Source organism: Vombatus ursinus, unplaced genomic scaffold (genome assembly GCF_900497805.2).
Source record: "Vombatus ursinus unplaced genomic scaffold, bare-nosed wombat genome assembly UNPS02000580.1, whole genome shotgun sequence".
Classification (NCBI taxonomy): Eukaryota; Metazoa; Chordata; class Mammalia; order Diprotodontia; family Vombatidae; genus Vombatus; species Vombatus ursinus.
Window position 1 is genome coordinate 25144085 of NW_020940358.1, and position 16617 is coordinate 25160701.

Consider the following 16617-nt stretch of genomic DNA (forward strand, 5'->3'; position numbering starts at 1 on the left):
GTCATCCACAGGGAGAAAGGAGAGTAGAGTCAAAGCTTCCAGGTTTATTCTTAGGTTCTCTACCTCTTCCTTCTTAGAGAAAGAATTCTAGGGCTGACTAGCACCTTAGACACCAGCTGATTCCAACTGTCTCGTTTTATAGATATTGAAGCAGATCCAGAGAGGAAAACTAATTTGTCCAAAGCCACAAGGTGCCATTATTTTCTCTGCTTTGAATACCATTTTGCTGGGTTAGCTTGGGCAAAGTCATAGAGAAGGGGGATGCATTGATGGAAAATGTTGAGAGGGGTGGAGGGCAGAAGAGGCATTGGGGCAGTGTGGGGGAGGAGAGGATGTAGTTTCCTTCCTTTATCTCTTTTGATAAGATCTAGTTTTGCTTTTGCTTTGTCTGAGATCAGGATTGCTACCCCTGCTTTTTTTACTTCAGCTGAAGCATTATATGTTTTGCTCCAGCCTTTTACCTTTACCCTGTATGTGTCACTCTTTTTCAAATGTGTTTCCTGTAAACAACATATTGTAGGATTGTGGTTTTTAATCCACTCTGCTATAAGCTTCCGTTTTTGGGAGAGATCATCCCATTCACATTCACGGTTATGATTACTATCTGTATCTTTTTCTCCATCCTTTTTTCCCCCGTTTATGCTTTTCTTTCTCCTTTCCCCTTCCCCCCCCACTAGTGTTTTGCTTTTGACCAGCGCCTCCTATGGTCCCACCTCCCTTCTATTATCCCTTTTCCTTTTCTTCCTCTTTAGCCTTATTGCTTGTTCCCTCCCTTCTATCCCCCCTCCCTTTTCTTTCCCCTTTTGCCTCCTACTGCCTATAGTGCAAGTTAGATTTCTGTACCTAACTGATTATGTTATTCCCTTCTTGACCCAAATCTGATGAGAGTAAGGTTCAAACAATGCTTCTCCCCCTCCCTTCTTTACCTCTGCTCTAACAGGTTTTTGTGTCTTTTCCTGTAATGTAATTTACCCTTGTCTGCCTCCTCCTTTCTCAGTACATTTTCTTAGTTGGTGCAGAGACCCAGAGGTAGGAGAGACAAAAATACATCCACATGGACCCTCCAAGGAGGGAGTCCATGACTGTTTAGTTATGCCTCCATGAGTAACATCCAGAGACTGGCCTATATTCTGAGAGGGTGGTCTGGCGGGTACAGAAAGAGGAGGGAGTGGATAAAAGGGGACTCTATTCCTCTAGATTCTGTGTGTCCTGTGCTATGGCAGCTGCTTCTGAATATGTCTGTACCAGGCCCTTCATGTCCTGAGCAAGACCAGGCCTCACTCTTCCCCACAGCTGTCCCTCATCAGCAGCTGCAGCCTCTTCTGCTCATCTCCCTTATTTTTAATTTTTATTTTTTTTAGGCCCAGCCTCCTTTCCCAACCCCCATGACCGACATCTGTCATTATGTAACTGCTAGTTTCCTCATGAGGGGAAAAAAGAGAAAACAACAAAGACCCATGCAGGGTTCCAGGGAGGAAATTAAACACTTGAGACACTCAGCCGTCAAGAGCATAGTTTTCATATTTGTGGGGGTCTCGTGCATGAAAAACAGTTGGAGAACACTCAGTAAAAGAGCAGCGGAATGTACATAATTATTGTGTTGCGTTGGGTTTAGCAGAGGGCATGTTGTCAGGTGATAAATATAACTTTCTTGAGTCTCAGAAACATTGGTTCCTAGTATCCCAGGTCCTGAAATGGGGGCAATATGATTTCATAGGATATCAAAGGTGGAAGGAACATTGGAACTTGGAATATTAGAGCTGAAAGAAGCCTTAAAATTTGGAATATAAGAGCTGGAAGGGACCTCAAAACCTGGATTATCAGGTTTTCAGAGCTGGTTCTAGTGCTTTTGGACCAATAAGAATGTTAGAAATGAAAGGGACCTTAGAACAAAGTTCAGAGGTTCTTTATTAGTATTGTCATAATAGATGTGAGAGCTGGAAGGTGACCATTAGAGAGACACCCCTCATTTTATAAAGAAAACTGGAAAGGGGAAAGGACTTGGCTAGGGTCTCACATTTAGATAGGAGAACATTTCACTGTGTTATTTTCTTTTTTTCTTTGGTGAGGCAGTTGGAGTTAAGTGACTTGCCCAGGGTCACATAGCTAGTAAGTGTCAAGTGTCTAAGGCCAAATTTGAACTCAGGTCCTCCTGACTCCAGGGCTAGTACCACCTAACTGCCCCACCATGTTTATTTTCAAAGCCATTTGAAAGGAGGGAGTGCCCTTTCTTCCTTTCCCCCAGTCTCCTGTGGAGCCCTTTCCTCTTCTCTTGTGTGTGTGTGTGTGTGTGTGTGTGTGTGTGTGTGTGTGTGTGTCTCTGTCTCTCTGTCTCTCTGTCTCTCTGTCTCTCTGTCTCTCTGTCTCTCTGTGTCTGTGTGTCTGTGTGTGTACGTATATAAAGCTGCCAGGGGAAGGACCAGGAAACAACTCTGACAGTTGGGCTTATCTTGTCCTCTTTGGGGGCTCAACAGCTTCCAGAAGAGCTGGTGGATAGAAGGCGAGGTGGCTGGAGGTAGGGTGGGAAAGGGGGCTGAGGATAAGGTATGTGTCTTCTGATTTCAGGGACTCTTTAGAAGTAATGGTTGTTTCTGAGTTGGCAGCCTCGTCTGTGCCTTTGGGGGAGCGGGCATCAGAAAAGGAAGTCTTGCCTTAGGTTTTGAAGGTAGCTCAGTTCTGCACCCTCTTTCCTTTTTTTTCCCCTCCAAGCTCTCTATTGTGTATTATCTTTCCCAGTCGGAATGTAAGCTCCCTGAGGACCGGGACTGAGTTTCTTTTTGTATTTGTATCCCCAGTGCTTAGCACAGGGCCTGGCATACTTTGTTGTTGTTGTTGAGATGATTTGGCATTTTTCTTCCTCTCCAGTCTGTGTATTGTCAGTATCAGCATTCAAGGTGGCATCATGGGTTGTTGTTTAGTTGTTTCAGTGTTATCCAACTCTTTGTCACCCCATTAGGGTTTTTTTTGGCAAAGATACTGGAGTCGTTTTTCATTTCTTTCTCCAGCTCATTTTACAGATGAGAAAACTGAGGCAATGAGGTTAAGTAACTTGCCCAGGGTCACAGAGCTAGCAAGTGTCTGAGGCTAGATTTGAACTCAGGTCTTCCTGACTGCCGGTCCTATGCCACCTAGCTGCCCCTATCTATGAAATGAAGGTGTGGGCGCTCTATCCACTCTATTACCTAGCTGCCCATTATAGTGAGCATTTAATAAATATTTGTTGTTAAGTTGTCCATTTTTTGTCTCCCTCAAGCCTTGTAGCCTTCAGATACAGGAAATCCTTTGTGCTACTCTGGTCTGTCTACTATTAACTCACTGCTTTTTCCTCCCCAGTCTATGCTAGACTCAATAACTACAACAACAACAACAATAATGAAAATTTAGGTATGTGCCAAGCACTGTGCTAAGCTCCTTACCACTTACTCTCATAACAACCCTGGGAAGTAGGTGCTATTATCCTCATTTTACAGATGGACAAACTGAGGCAGAAGGATTGAGTGACTTGCCTGCAATCACCCAGATAGTGTCAGAGGCCAGATTTGAACTGGTCTTCTTGACTTTAGGCCCTAAGCTTTGTCTGCTGCACCAGCTAGCTGGCCATGCCCAAGCCTCCTGCACTCCTGTCCCTTGAAGTGTATAGTGCAGTGTGTTGTAGTGGAAGGAGACCTGGATTAGAAGTCTGAAGAGCTGGATTCAAGTCCTGGCTGCTACTTACTACTCTCTGACCTTCAGCTTATCATTTCCCTTTCCCCTGGTCCTCAATTTCCTTTTTCATAAAATTAGAATAATGATACTTCACCAGAGTCTTTGTGCTGAGTAAATGGATGTAAAGTACCCAAGAATAGGGTAGAAATGTAACCTTTCATTAGTCTTCCCTTTTCCATCCCACTGGTCCCTGGCTCTAGCCCCTCAGGGATAAGCAAGCTAATCCTCTATCATTGGTAATAGGATTTAGAGCTGGTAGGCCTTTAGAGCTGGACTCCAGTCCCTTTATTTTCTAGCTGAGGAAACCGGCCCAGAGAGGTTAAGTGATTTTGTCAAGGTCACTTAGTGGATAGTAGACTCTCCTGTAAAGAGAACCTGGATCCTCTGACTTGAAATGCAGTGTTTTGTTCTCCTGCCTCGTAGAATCATGGGATTTTATAGACAGAAGACTCTTTCACATCATTCATCCAATCACCTCATTCTGTGGATGGGTTAAGGGACTAAAGTGAGGGGCAGAGCCAGGATTTGAACCCAGATCTCGTTTACACAACCGTACCTTGTCATTCCTTTGATAACCAATTCAGTGTTAAGGCATGGCCTGGTAAAGCTGCATGTGTAATTGAATTTTTTCATGGTGGTTTTCAGGACTGACCAATGGTGGGGATTTAAGGCATTCAGGCAGGTGTGTGTGTGTGGGGGAATTTTGAGGCAACTGGAGCCATCACATACGTTCTGTGATAGGTATCTGTTTATAGATCTAACCTGGTGAGATTTTTAGAAGCTGAAAATCTCCTTACTTTAACCTTTGGGTTCCATGTTGATAGCATCTGGACCTGCCTCATCCAAGATACTGCCTTCTCGATTGATGTCTTGATTCTATACTTCTCTCTCGCCTGAAGGTCTCTCATGCTGTTTTCCCTTTCGGTTCTCTTGTCACACGTATCTCTCCCAAATTATAGGCCATCATCCTGACCTTTTTTCAGCCTCTCTACAGTGCACTGATCATTAGGAGAAGCCTTGCTGCTGCAGATCCAGATGTGGCAGGAAGACATGCATAACTTCCAACATCTGGTGGCTGATTTCGCCCTTTGTACCTTGGCCAGCCTTGCATGGGGTTGCCCAGGTCCAGCTCCAAGTCCTTCCTTTCTTCCTGCTTCCTCCCTATGGGCCATGCTTGTGTTAGGGGAGATCAGATTGACTCCTTGATCTTGGCTTCTGTTCAGAATATGTTGGTGAAAGGAGATTAGATTTGTAGTCAGATTTAGGTTAAAGAAGGGTGATTGACCTGGAGGTTAGTTGATGAGTGGACAGAGTCCCAAAGATGTATGATGTGGAGAAATGAAGTTGCTGGTTAATGACAGCAGAGGGTCTTGGGATGTTCCATAGTGGAATCAGTCTCTTCTTTCTCCAAACATTAAAAAAGGAATTGATGTCTATACATGTATGTATGTATGTATGTATGTATGTATAAATGTAGTAAGTATATATGTATTTGTGTATGTATATGTATGTGTATATATCTCTATCTATCTAAATCTCTCTCTCTATAAATACATCCAAACTTAATTGTAGCCTTCTGAGGGAGGAGGGGGGAGGAAGCAGGAAGAAAGGAACAAAGTAAAAACTGCACGGCAGAGAACAAAAGAGAACTTACAAGGAAGCAAAGAAAAGATGGACAGCTCTCAGTACAGTGTGTAGTATTTATTATATAGGCTTTCTTGAAATGAAAATTTACTGCTGTATATTTTGAATCCTCTCATGTTCTGTTGTGCACGTGGCGGTGGTTTTTTTTTTTTTTCTTTTCCTATTTTACATTATTTTAGTTTTAGTATTTAAGTTTGTTTATTTTTTCTTTTCTTATTTTGTATGTAAGTTTAAAATAGAAAAAAGGAGTTGAGCAAACAAAGATTGGGTGGGATATTTGATTCAATAATATACTCGATGATTAGGGACTGAGTGGGTCTCAAACACTTATGCTTGCGTGATCATGCCTGCCAGCCATAGAAGGTGGGGGATAACATGCATCCAGGATCTTGTACTTTACTCCAGATGTAACCTGATCTAGTCTCAGGCTCTGAGGGTCCTAGGCGAGGTGTTGGTGAGAGACTTGGTGTCTGAGGCACTGATCCTATAAAAGATCACGGTTGGGAGGCCTGAAGTCTGACTTATGGAAGGCTGAATTGGTGGTACTTTACACACTTGTTTATTATAACAGGGTGTAAATAATAATCTCGACATGTGGTGGCTAGGTTTAGAGGTAAGGAGGAGTACAAATCTAGTTGTTGCTGGGTTTGGAGGAGCTGGGATGGAGGTCCCAGTCTAGTAATGGTGAAGGTAATAGCAGGAGCTGGGGCATCCTCCACCTACTTGGATGCTTGGTGGTCGTTGAGAGTTGAAGCATTATTTTCTGAGACTAATGGCAGATACAAGGTAGGGTAGATTCTACCTTCATATGTGGCTGCCCACTGCCACCTCTCTGGCCCCGGGCAAGTTGATGGGAACAGAAGACTTGAGGCTTGATCATTTTCTCAGATTTTGTGACATGGGACAGAGTAGGAACCATCTTTACACATGGCAGTAGATTCAGGACACAAGAGAACTCCTCATCCAGTCTCTGAGGATGATTGAAGCGAGTATCCTATTTTCTGGGTGCAGAAATAGCATAGAGAGGACAAGGTACTAGGGCAGAGCCTGGTATCAGAGGTAGCCCTGTTGGACCCAGAACTTGATTATCTTTCCACCTTTGGCTGTTGCTACTACCTCTTGGTACCTAATTCAAACATCTGTAAATGTTAACAGCTTTCATATGTCATTTCTTACTCTTGTTTCTGAATACTCTAAACCAAAAAAAAGTCTAAATTTTACAAACAGTTCATAACAGTTGTATGAGATACAGTGTACCATCTTTATCTCTATCTGTTGGTCTGTTTATTTTACTTTTTAAAAATAAATTTTGTTGCTGCCTTTTGTTTTTATACCATAGTCAATTCCAGATTGCCTCCCCTCTCCCAATCTGCTTACTTTTCCCCTCGATAACCCAATTTTCTTTTATTTTCAGTTCTGAATTCTCTTCCTCTCCAACACCCTTCCAGCCATTGGGAAGGCAAGAAAAAAACAACCCATTACAAATATGTATAGTCATGCAAAATAAATTCCCACATTAGCTGTGTCCAAAAAAAGAAAGAGCGAGAAGAAAATATGCTTCAGTCTGCACTTTTTGAGTCCATTGTTTCTCTGTATGGCGATGGGTAGCATGTTCTATTATGAGTCCTTTGGAATTGTGGTTTAGTTATTGTGTTGATCAGAGGTCCTAAGTCTTTTAAAGTTGATTATCTGTACAGTATTATTGTTGTATATAAATTGTTCTCATCATTTTCCTCACTTTGCATCAGTTCATAGAAGTCTTTTCAGGTTTTTCTGAAACCATCCCCTCCATCATTTCTTACAGCATGATAGTATTCTATCATATTCCTATACCTTAACTTGTTTAGCCATTTCCCAATTAATGGCATTGTGCCTTTTTAGAAAGCTCAGAGAGGTTAAATGATTTGTCTGAGGTCACACAGCTGGTAAATGTCAATCGGAATTTGAATCCAGTTCTTTCCACGCTGTTTATTCGTAAGAGATGATGAATATTCAACGAGGAAAGGTCATTGGAAATATGGAAAAAAGAAAACTGCCTTGTCTCAGAATTTTCAGCTGGTTTGTATAGCTACTGTGTTTTAGACCTAGTTTGGCCAATCCTTATTTAAGCCTTTATCTAGGCTGAAGTCTTTGGGTTCCTTAAGGCCTCCAGAAAGATTAGAAAATTTGGGTTCATATGTTACCTTTACCACTGTTTGTGAAAGGCTCTTTCTCCCTCTGGATATTCTTTCTCATCTATAAAATGAAGAGGTTAGAATAGGTGATTTCTGATTACTCTTTCCAGCTCCAGATTCTGTATCTTCTCTTCTTACCAGATGATTTTTGAATTTGCCCTCTGGCATACTCAAAGGTCAATTTTACACAATACCAGGCTCATTATCAGCTAATCGTTAAGCTCTTATGACTACATGATGGGTATTTGATGTTCTTCCCTTCAAATGGGGGTACAAAAAAGAAGAAGAATGAATAGGTGCATATCATCTCTGCTCAGCTACTATCTGGGCCTCAGTTTCCCCTCTGTAAAATGAAGAGTTTGAACTAGATGATCTTTAAAGTCTTTTCTGTCTCTGGATCCTATTAACCTTTTATCTTCCCAAATCAGTGTAATCCATTCTGACTCAGAGGCCATCCCCAAAGGTTACCCTCCCCTTTTCTTACAGGAGTGTATTGTTTTCTTACAGAAGGACAAATTCTGTGTGTATGAGGAATATTGCAGCAATCATGAGAAGGCTTTGAGACTCCTGATGGAACTGAACAAGATACCTGCCATCCGAGCCTTTCTCTTGGTATGTAAACTTGTGCTTTGCTCCCTTTTCCCTCACCCTAATGGGGACCCCTTGACCCTTGACCCTGGGTGGGATGGGATTTGTCTTGTTCTTGTATCTGGATAGACTCCATATGGTAGGGTAGGCAGGTCTCCAAGGGTAGGCCATAAAAGGGCAAGTTGAAGGAGTGTATAAATCTCTAGAATATAAGCTCTCGGAGAGCAAGTACTTTCATTTTTGTCTTTATATCCCTAGTCTCTAATACAGTACCTGGCACGTAGGAACTCCTGAATAAATGCTTTTCATTAATCAAGTGATTGATTGCACTGATGATAGCTCCCTTCAGATATTTGAAGGGCTTTCACATGAAAGAATAATTAAATGTGTTCTACTTGGCCCCAGAAGGCAGAACTCAGACGATTTTGTAGAAGATTTCATTTAATATTATGAAGATTGTCTGAATAAATAGAGCTGTTCAACAGTGGAATGGCCAACCTTGAGAGCTTCCCATTACTGGAAGTATTAGAACAGAAATTGCTTGATCAAATAAGGATATTGTAGACAGGTTTCCTGCTTATATAGGGCTTGGGCATCTGAGGTTCTTTTAAATTCTGAAATTTGTTTTTATTTTTTTCTCTGAATATCTTCCTTTTTTTCTCCTCCCATCAGTGAGGACAGTGAGGCCTAAAAAAGTAATCTGGATTTTTGGGTCCTTATCAAGAGTGGAATTGGGAGGGGCAATAGTGTCTTATTCTTTCCCTTCCTTTCTACACTCTTCCTCATGACCTGTCATTCCTGAGCATTGACTTGGCTCATTTTGGGGAGGTTACTTACCCCTTCAGGCCAAGCACTCTAGAGTAGTCCAAGAATGGACACCTAGCGCATTTTAGACAAGAATAGAGTGAGGTCCACATGACTCAGGATTTAAGGAGCATTTATTGTAGAGCTTGGTTGGACTCCTGCCTGAAAGATCTCCTTTAGTGAAGTAGGGGCCCCATGGGACAGTGTGGGGTCTGTTTTTCTTGTGGCCTCCTGCCAAGGGTCATGATTCTGTGAGGCACTGTTGGCCCCCTTTTTCTTTCCCTTGGGAATCCGGATGTTGGTTGGGATCATGTCCATGTGGGAGGGGAACAGTGCTAGCTTCACAGCTCTCTTTACTTTGCCTCTCCCCTTGAGGCTCCCATGCCAGCCCTCACTGCCATTTGCCAAGTGGCAGCTTGGGGCAGATGACTGAAGGCGGCAAAGGGGGGAGCTGGGGGAGGTTGTGCATCCTCAGCCCAAGCCATCTGTTGAGTCTTCACAGGCCTCCTGGCTTCCCTGCTACCTCTTCCTGTAACTTGATGCACTGAGAGAACCCTGGATTTGAAGTCAGAAGATCTGGGTTGGAATCCTGGCTTTGCTACTTACTATTTGAGTGACCATGGCTGACCCTCAAATTTTCTAACCTGAAAAATAAGGCAGATGAACTATATGATGTTTATGGACCTTTCTGATTCTCAGTTTTGAGGGTTATCGTAGCTTTAATGGCATAAAATGGAATTACAACTCAAAAGGCAGGGTAATCCTATGTGGCTTTTGGGGCAAGATTCCCTGAATTTTTTTAAGCTAGGAAGGTCCCCTCTCTGCCCAGCTCCTCTGTGGCTGCTGCAACATCCTCTCTGATTCTCCTCACTCCTTCCTACCCTGCTTTGAGCTGACATCATATGAGCCATTTAGAAACAAGTGTTATCCCATGAGCGCAAAGCCCTTGCTGTCCAGCCAGGGTCTGCCCCAGCATTCCACAGCTGCTGTAACCTCAAGGGCAGGGTGCCCTGGATCCGAGGGGACCAGAGGGTCCTTATTGGGTGATGTAATTTGGAATGTTGGCTAGGAATTGATTCAAGTTCAAAACTAGGTCCAGTAGAATGGCTGGTGAGACCCAGAACCTAATACAGCAGACTTAGACTATCAGATCTGGTAGGGACCTAACAGCAGAATATAAAATGTCAGTGCTGGATGGGTTCTTAGAAAATAGAAAGTCAGAACTGGAAATGACTGTAGAACACACAATATTTGAGCAGGAAGGGACCTTAGAATATGCAATGTTGGAGCTGTGTCCTGGTTACCTTAGAAAGAGCATTGTCTCTGGAGTAGATGAAATCCCAGTTTTGATTTGTACAAAAATATTTATAGCAGCTCTTTTTGTGGTGGCCAAGAAATTGATTGGGATAGAAGAATTGAAGGGATGCACGTCAACTGTGGAATGGCTGAATAAGTTATGTTATGTGATTGTGATGGAAAACTATTGTGCTATAAGAAATGACAAGCAGGATGGTTTCAGAAAAAGCTGGGAAGGCTTATATGAACTGACGCAAAGTGAAGTGAGCAGAACCAGGAGAACATTGTATACAGTAACAGCAACATTGCGTGATGATCAACTGTGAATGACTTAGCTATTCTCAGCAGCACAGTGATCCAAGATAATTGCAAAGGATGTATGATGAAAAATGCTATCCGCCTCCAGAGAAAGAACTGGTGGAGTCTGAATGTAGATAAAAACATACTATTGAAATTTTCTTTATTTTTCTTATTTGTTTTTGGTCTGTGTTCTGTTTTTCAATATGACTAATATGGAAATATGTTTTGCATGATTGCATGGGTATAATCTATATCAAGGTACTTGTCTTCTTGAGGAGGGGGAAAAGAACTTGGAAATCAAAATTTATTAAAAAAATGTTAAAAATTGTTTCTACATGAATTGAGAAAATTTAAAATAAAAGCATCCTTTAAAAAAAATTAAAAAATGAGGGGATTGGGACTAGATAACCTCAAAGATCCTTTCCATTTGTACATCTGTGATTCTTGAAGGGACCTTAGAGTACACAGTGTTAGAGAGGGAAAGAGCATTGAACGCAGATTGTAAGAGCTGGAAAGGGATATTAGAATCTTAGGACAGAGTGAGCATCATTGGGGAATGGAGGAATATAGAAAGAGTGGTAGGAAGAACTTGAAAACCTAGGACATGATGTTTATCTTTTTATCTGGTTGCAGAGCTGTATGCTTTTAGGTGGCCGAAAGACTACAGACATCCCCCTGGAGGGCTACCTGCTGACCCCGATTCAGAGGATTTGCAAGTACCCTCTGCTCCTCAAGGTAGTGTGCTCTTTCTTTGTCCTAATTCACAGACCTTCCCAGTCCCCGCTACCTGGAGCACCATGGGGGTGCGTTATAGACTGAAGCAGTGTAACCAACTGGACAGGGGCTGGGGGTGGGGGGAGCAAACATGGCAGTGGGAATTGGCTTGAGAGGAATGATCAAGTCATCGCTGTCCCTTAGACTCAGTGTCTTTTCCTTGTCTGATTGTCCATGGGGACATCTCTGTGCATGGAGGGGATTGCGTCTTGTTGACCTAGGATCATTAGGCTCTTCCCCCATTTCTGGAATGAATTTCTTTCCCACCTCTACCTCTTGGAATCCTTAGTTTTTCCTTCAAAGCTGTTCAAGTGCCACTGCATATGAGGCCTTTCCTCATTCCTCTAACTGCTCGTGTTAGATATGTTGTGTATACACTTTTATGCAGGGATGTTCTGGAAGTGGCTTGTACTGGCTAGCAAGAGATGATTGATCTGTAAATGCTGCAGATCAGAGCTTGATTTATTATTGTTTCATTGATTGCTGAGACTTTAGAAAGTGATGGGAAAATGTGAATAATGCAGATTAAACTTAGATGTGTGGCCTGGACAGTTTTTTCTTTTTTCATAGAGCTGGTTGTTAAACATTTACCAGCACAACCCTGCTTCTACATGTCCCTGTTGTTTCCCTCAGTGGAATGTAAGCTACTTGACGGCAGCATATCCCTAGAGCCTAGCAGCATTCTGGCACATAGTAGGTGCTTAATAAATCACTGTTGATGATTGATGATGCACAGAGTATTCCTATTCAGGTAGGAATTGAGCTAGCTGTTGCCTGAGGGCTCTTTCAGCCCTGCCATTCTGATATTCTGAGTGATTATGAGAGCCTGAGAACTGCCTGGCAGGAGGGTTGGGCAAACAGCCCACAGGAAGCAGCGATTAAGCCTTGGGGTCGGTTTGCATTCTTGACAAAGAGCCTCCTCGATGTTTATAGTGTCCGGCTTCCCCTCAGTTGCTGCTTCCTTGATTTCTCAGCCTCCAGCTGTGTTTATTGAAGACCATAGAGGGCCAGGCATCGTGCCCTGGACGCCAGGGAGAACCTTGGGGAGACATGGTGTTCTCCACTCTGGATGGATCTGCTCAGGGCGCCCCTGCTTCTGGCTCTCACATGCAGAGCTGTTGAATGAGGGAACTGTTGGCGCTATGGGGGATTTCATCTTTTTAAAATTCTTGGTCTTTTTTGTAACATTTTCCAATTGTGGTTCAAAGGCCATTCCTTCAGCTTGGATCAGCAAAGCCCAAAGTACGTTTATGAGGTAGCTGGAGGTCAGGGGACCTACCCCTTTATTCACTAGCTGTGTGACCTTGGGGAAGTCGGTTTCCTACTCTGAGTCTCAGTTTCCTCCTTTGTAAATTGAGGAAGTTGGGTTAGATGATTTTGAAATGTTTTTCTAGCTCTGACATTCTCTGATTCCTTCACCTGCTTCCCCCACTCTTTCTTTCCAGTGGATTGCTAGTCTGATTCCTCTTCTCCAAGTCTCGTTTTATTTATCTGTACACTTGGGCCTCAGTTTCCTTACATAAAAAATGAGAGCTGGGGTTAGGGGAGACGATCCCTTCCAGCCCAGCCCACGGCCTCTTCATTCTTGGCCCTTCTTGTCTAATGCAGGCAGCCAAGGTCGAGGAGAGTGGGTGGCTGAGAGGGAACAGACAAAGCAAAAAATGGAGAAATGACAGCCTTCTGGGGAAAAGCCAGAAAGTCTTCACTTTCATATTGCCCAAGAATAGACTGTGTGGTCTATTTTGGCTGGATAATCCAGGGTTTCTGTAGTAGGGGATCAATATTTTCTCACTCTTCTGAAGGCTCCATCTACTCTTCAAATCCAATTCCTCAGGTTAGGTGTTTATTTGTCTGTTCCCATGGTAGGAAGATCACATCAGCACCAACCTAGGCAGGTCATGTAAGTGACTATTAGAGTAGGAATGAGCTTTAGTGCATCGAATGGCAGGGCTGAAGGAGACCTTAAAACAAGGAACGCAGAACAGTAGAGCTGGAAGAGACCTTGGAACACACAGTCTTAGAGCTGAATGGAAACTTAGAATTTAGAATGTCTGGAATGGAAGGATCTCTAGAATAAATAACATAGCATGTTAGAGCTGGAAGGGACTTTCAACCACAGAATGTTAGAGTAAATGGCATCTCTAAGCTGAAGAGGCAGCTAGGTATTATAATGAATAGAATACTAGACCTGGAGTCAGAAAGAAATGAATTCAAATCCATCCTCAGATACTCAATAACTCTCTGACCCTAGACAAGTCATTTCAACTCTTTCTGCCTCAGTTTCCACATCTGTGAAATGACAGTTAATAATAGCACCTACCTCTTAGGGATGCCATAAAGATAACATGTAAAGTACTTTGCAAACCCCAAAGTGATATAAATGCTAGCTATCATTGTTACCTGAATGGGACTTTAGAACATAGAACAGAACTGCATAGAGTCAACTAGATTACTAGCTTGTCACTCTGGGCAAACTTTAGCTTTCTCACCTGTAAAATGAGGATAATAATTGCACTTATCTCACAGGGTTTTGGCAGGGTCAAAGAAGATAAGATTTGTGAAGTTCTTAGCAAGTATTAGATGGTTAATCGATGCTTGTTTCTTTCCTTCCTTCCTTCCTCATCCTGTGTGATTCTTGTCCCTTTCTTTCTTCAGATCTTTCACCAAGAATGTCAGATGAGCCTAAGGCCTAACTCTTCTATTATCTATACCTGTGTGACACTTGGGTTGTTGACTCATTAGATTGTGAACAGGGACAGTTTTTTACCTTTCTTTGTATCCCTACTCCCTACCACGAAGCCTGGCAAATAGTAGGTGCTTAATAAATGCTTGTTGACTTGTTTCTTTACCCTCTGTACTTGACTGACTATCTGCTTTACCTATTATAATTTTGCTGATGATGTATTTTTCACCACTTTTTACACTTCTACTTCTTACACTTCCACTGCTAGTGTAATAGGAGCAAAATAGGCTTTTGATTGCTTATTCCTTCCATAAGTCTTTCTATTGCTCTTGGATCACCTGAAATTTACATTCTTCTGAGGCTGTGGTATTTTATGATTTGAAGCCAAATAGTACACTCTTGGAATATTGGAGTTAAAGAAATGGAGTTTTGCTCTGGGGAACAGCTTGAGATCATTGGACATACTGTGCAATTTCCCAAATATGATCAAATCTTTCCTGGTCTCATCTTCTTCCTGAACTCCGTATTCATCGCATTAGTCATCAGCAACCCCTATCCAAAATATGCATGCTGATGGATTAGGCTTTCCATTTGACTGAATTACATAATCTAATTATCTGCATTTTTCACTCACTTTATTTCTTCAATGTGATTTCTGAACTGATTTTCTTTGCATGATCTAGAGTTTCATTAAAAGATTGTAGTGTTTTGGTACAGTGTTGAGTACATAGAAGGCACATAGGCATTTATAAATTGTTATCAATTCTCGGTGAATTCTGCTTAAAGTCCTAGGCAGACAAGAGCGTATGGACAGTCTCACCATCCATGAAGAATCCTTCTTATATTTGAAATTTTAATTATGTGTAGGATGTTCTCCATGACATTGACTTAAAGTAGTATTGGTTATTGATTCAAGTTACCTTTTTATGTGGGAAATACTTTATTTGAAGGAAGCATTTATGACTATATTTTCTTCCAGTGAGTCAGTTTTTTTTTAAATCAACCAATCACAGATACAGTAGGATGTTATAATTTCTATACCTCTTAGTCAACTGTGTAATTATGAAGACCTGGTCTGGTTTAGGAAATTGAATATGAAAGCCGATATATTTCATTCTTGTGTTTTCCTTCAAAGATATCAGTAACTGCAGAGAGCATTTTCTTAAGAATTTATAGTGAAGAGAAAGCAGGCATATATATAGTAACTAATGTCTTTTCATTTGCCTTAAATTTGCTAATATTGCTATTTGTTCAAAAGTACAAAGTCTATGTGTCTTGGCCAGATAGCATTTCATCTGAAAAAGATCTTGATGTGATATAGTAGTCAGAAAAGCTAATGTGATGACAGGCTGCGCGTGAAGAGAGAAGGGTGGTATTCTCACTAAGCATGGGGCCTGGCAATGGTGACTGCTTGCTAAATACCTGTTGATTGAACAACTGACTGACTGACTGAGGAGATGATAGTACAATTAAAAATTGTACTCTTCCTGGTTATCTAGGATATTGTATTCAGTTCTGGGTACTACATTTTAGGAAGGCCATTTTTGAGCTGGAAAGCATACAAAGGGTGAGTTGGACAGTTAAAATCGTTCCATAAAAGGATCTGTTAAAAGGATTGGAGAGATTTGGCTTGGAGAAGTTAGTGGGTGACGTGAGCATTGACTTCATGTATTTGAAGGACCGCCATGGGGAAGAGAGATTGGGCTTGTTTTGCTTGGATCCAAAAGGTATATCTTGGATCTTGAAGTAGTAGGTAGATGTGGAGGCCAATGTAAGCTTGATGTTTAATATAAAAACAAACAAAAAAAACTTCTTAAAATTAGAGCTATCCAAAAAGTGAAATGAGTTAGATTAGATGGGAAGTATGATCCCCTTTACTGTAGGTCTTGAAACAAAAGCTGAGTGATCACTTGTTGGGTTTGTTATGAAGGGATTCTTGTTCAGATGTGGTTTAGAGTTGATGGCATCTGAAACCTCTTATGTGTTTATATGGTCTTTCTTTTCTTTTGGAATCTTCTTTTTGAAAAATTGATCCCTGATAACTTTTGAAATTGTGTTGCTTCCAGCACAGATTTCTTTTGTATGTAATTAGTTAGGTCTAGCCATTCTTCTTGAATTTCTTTTGTTAATTGCCATTGTCATATCCTCATTTAGTACATCAGGAATGATGTTGGTTCATTCTAAATGTCCATTGACCTCCCTGATGAGAATAGATGACTGTAAAGACACCAGCAGATGTGTTCCATTTCACACTTATTTGTTCTCCTAGTTTCATCTCAGGATTATCTGGCTTAACTACATCTGTCTGCAAATTCTCTGCAGGCTCAATAACTTTATTGTTCCTTGATGCTACCAATACATAGTCTTCTAAAATTTTTCTCCCCAGTTTTGTAAGTGAACTTATTTATACCAGAGTTGAGTATTGCCCTTGGCTGCTCTATTTCCCCTCTTGTGAAGGATATTAAGTATTTTCATTCTAATGGTTTAGGACCTTGGGTCACTTTACTGTGAGCCACAAAAATTGGAGCAGAAGCCCTCTTTGAATTCCCACTGTTCAGTTTTTTAGTTTAGTGCTTTGTAGTATATACTATAGAGCTTTAGAGGGAGAGAGAGAGAGAGAGAGAGAGAGAGAGAGAGAGAGAGAGAGAG

General features: G+C 41.7%; 1 protein-coding gene across 1 annotated transcript in view; it reads left to right on the forward strand.

Moving 5' to 3' along the window:
• PREX1 (phosphatidylinositol-3,4,5-trisphosphate dependent Rac exchange factor 1) overlaps positions 1–16617 on the forward strand; it is a 243998-nt gene that overhangs the window by 99450 nt on the left and 127931 nt on the right. The window contains exons 4-5 of the mRNA XM_027851373.1: positions 8031–8135; positions 11145–11246. Of these exons, the coding sequence (XP_027707174.1) occupies positions 8031–8135; positions 11145–11246 (207 nt within the window). The remainder of the gene's footprint in view (positions 1–8030; positions 8136–11144; positions 11247–16617) is intronic.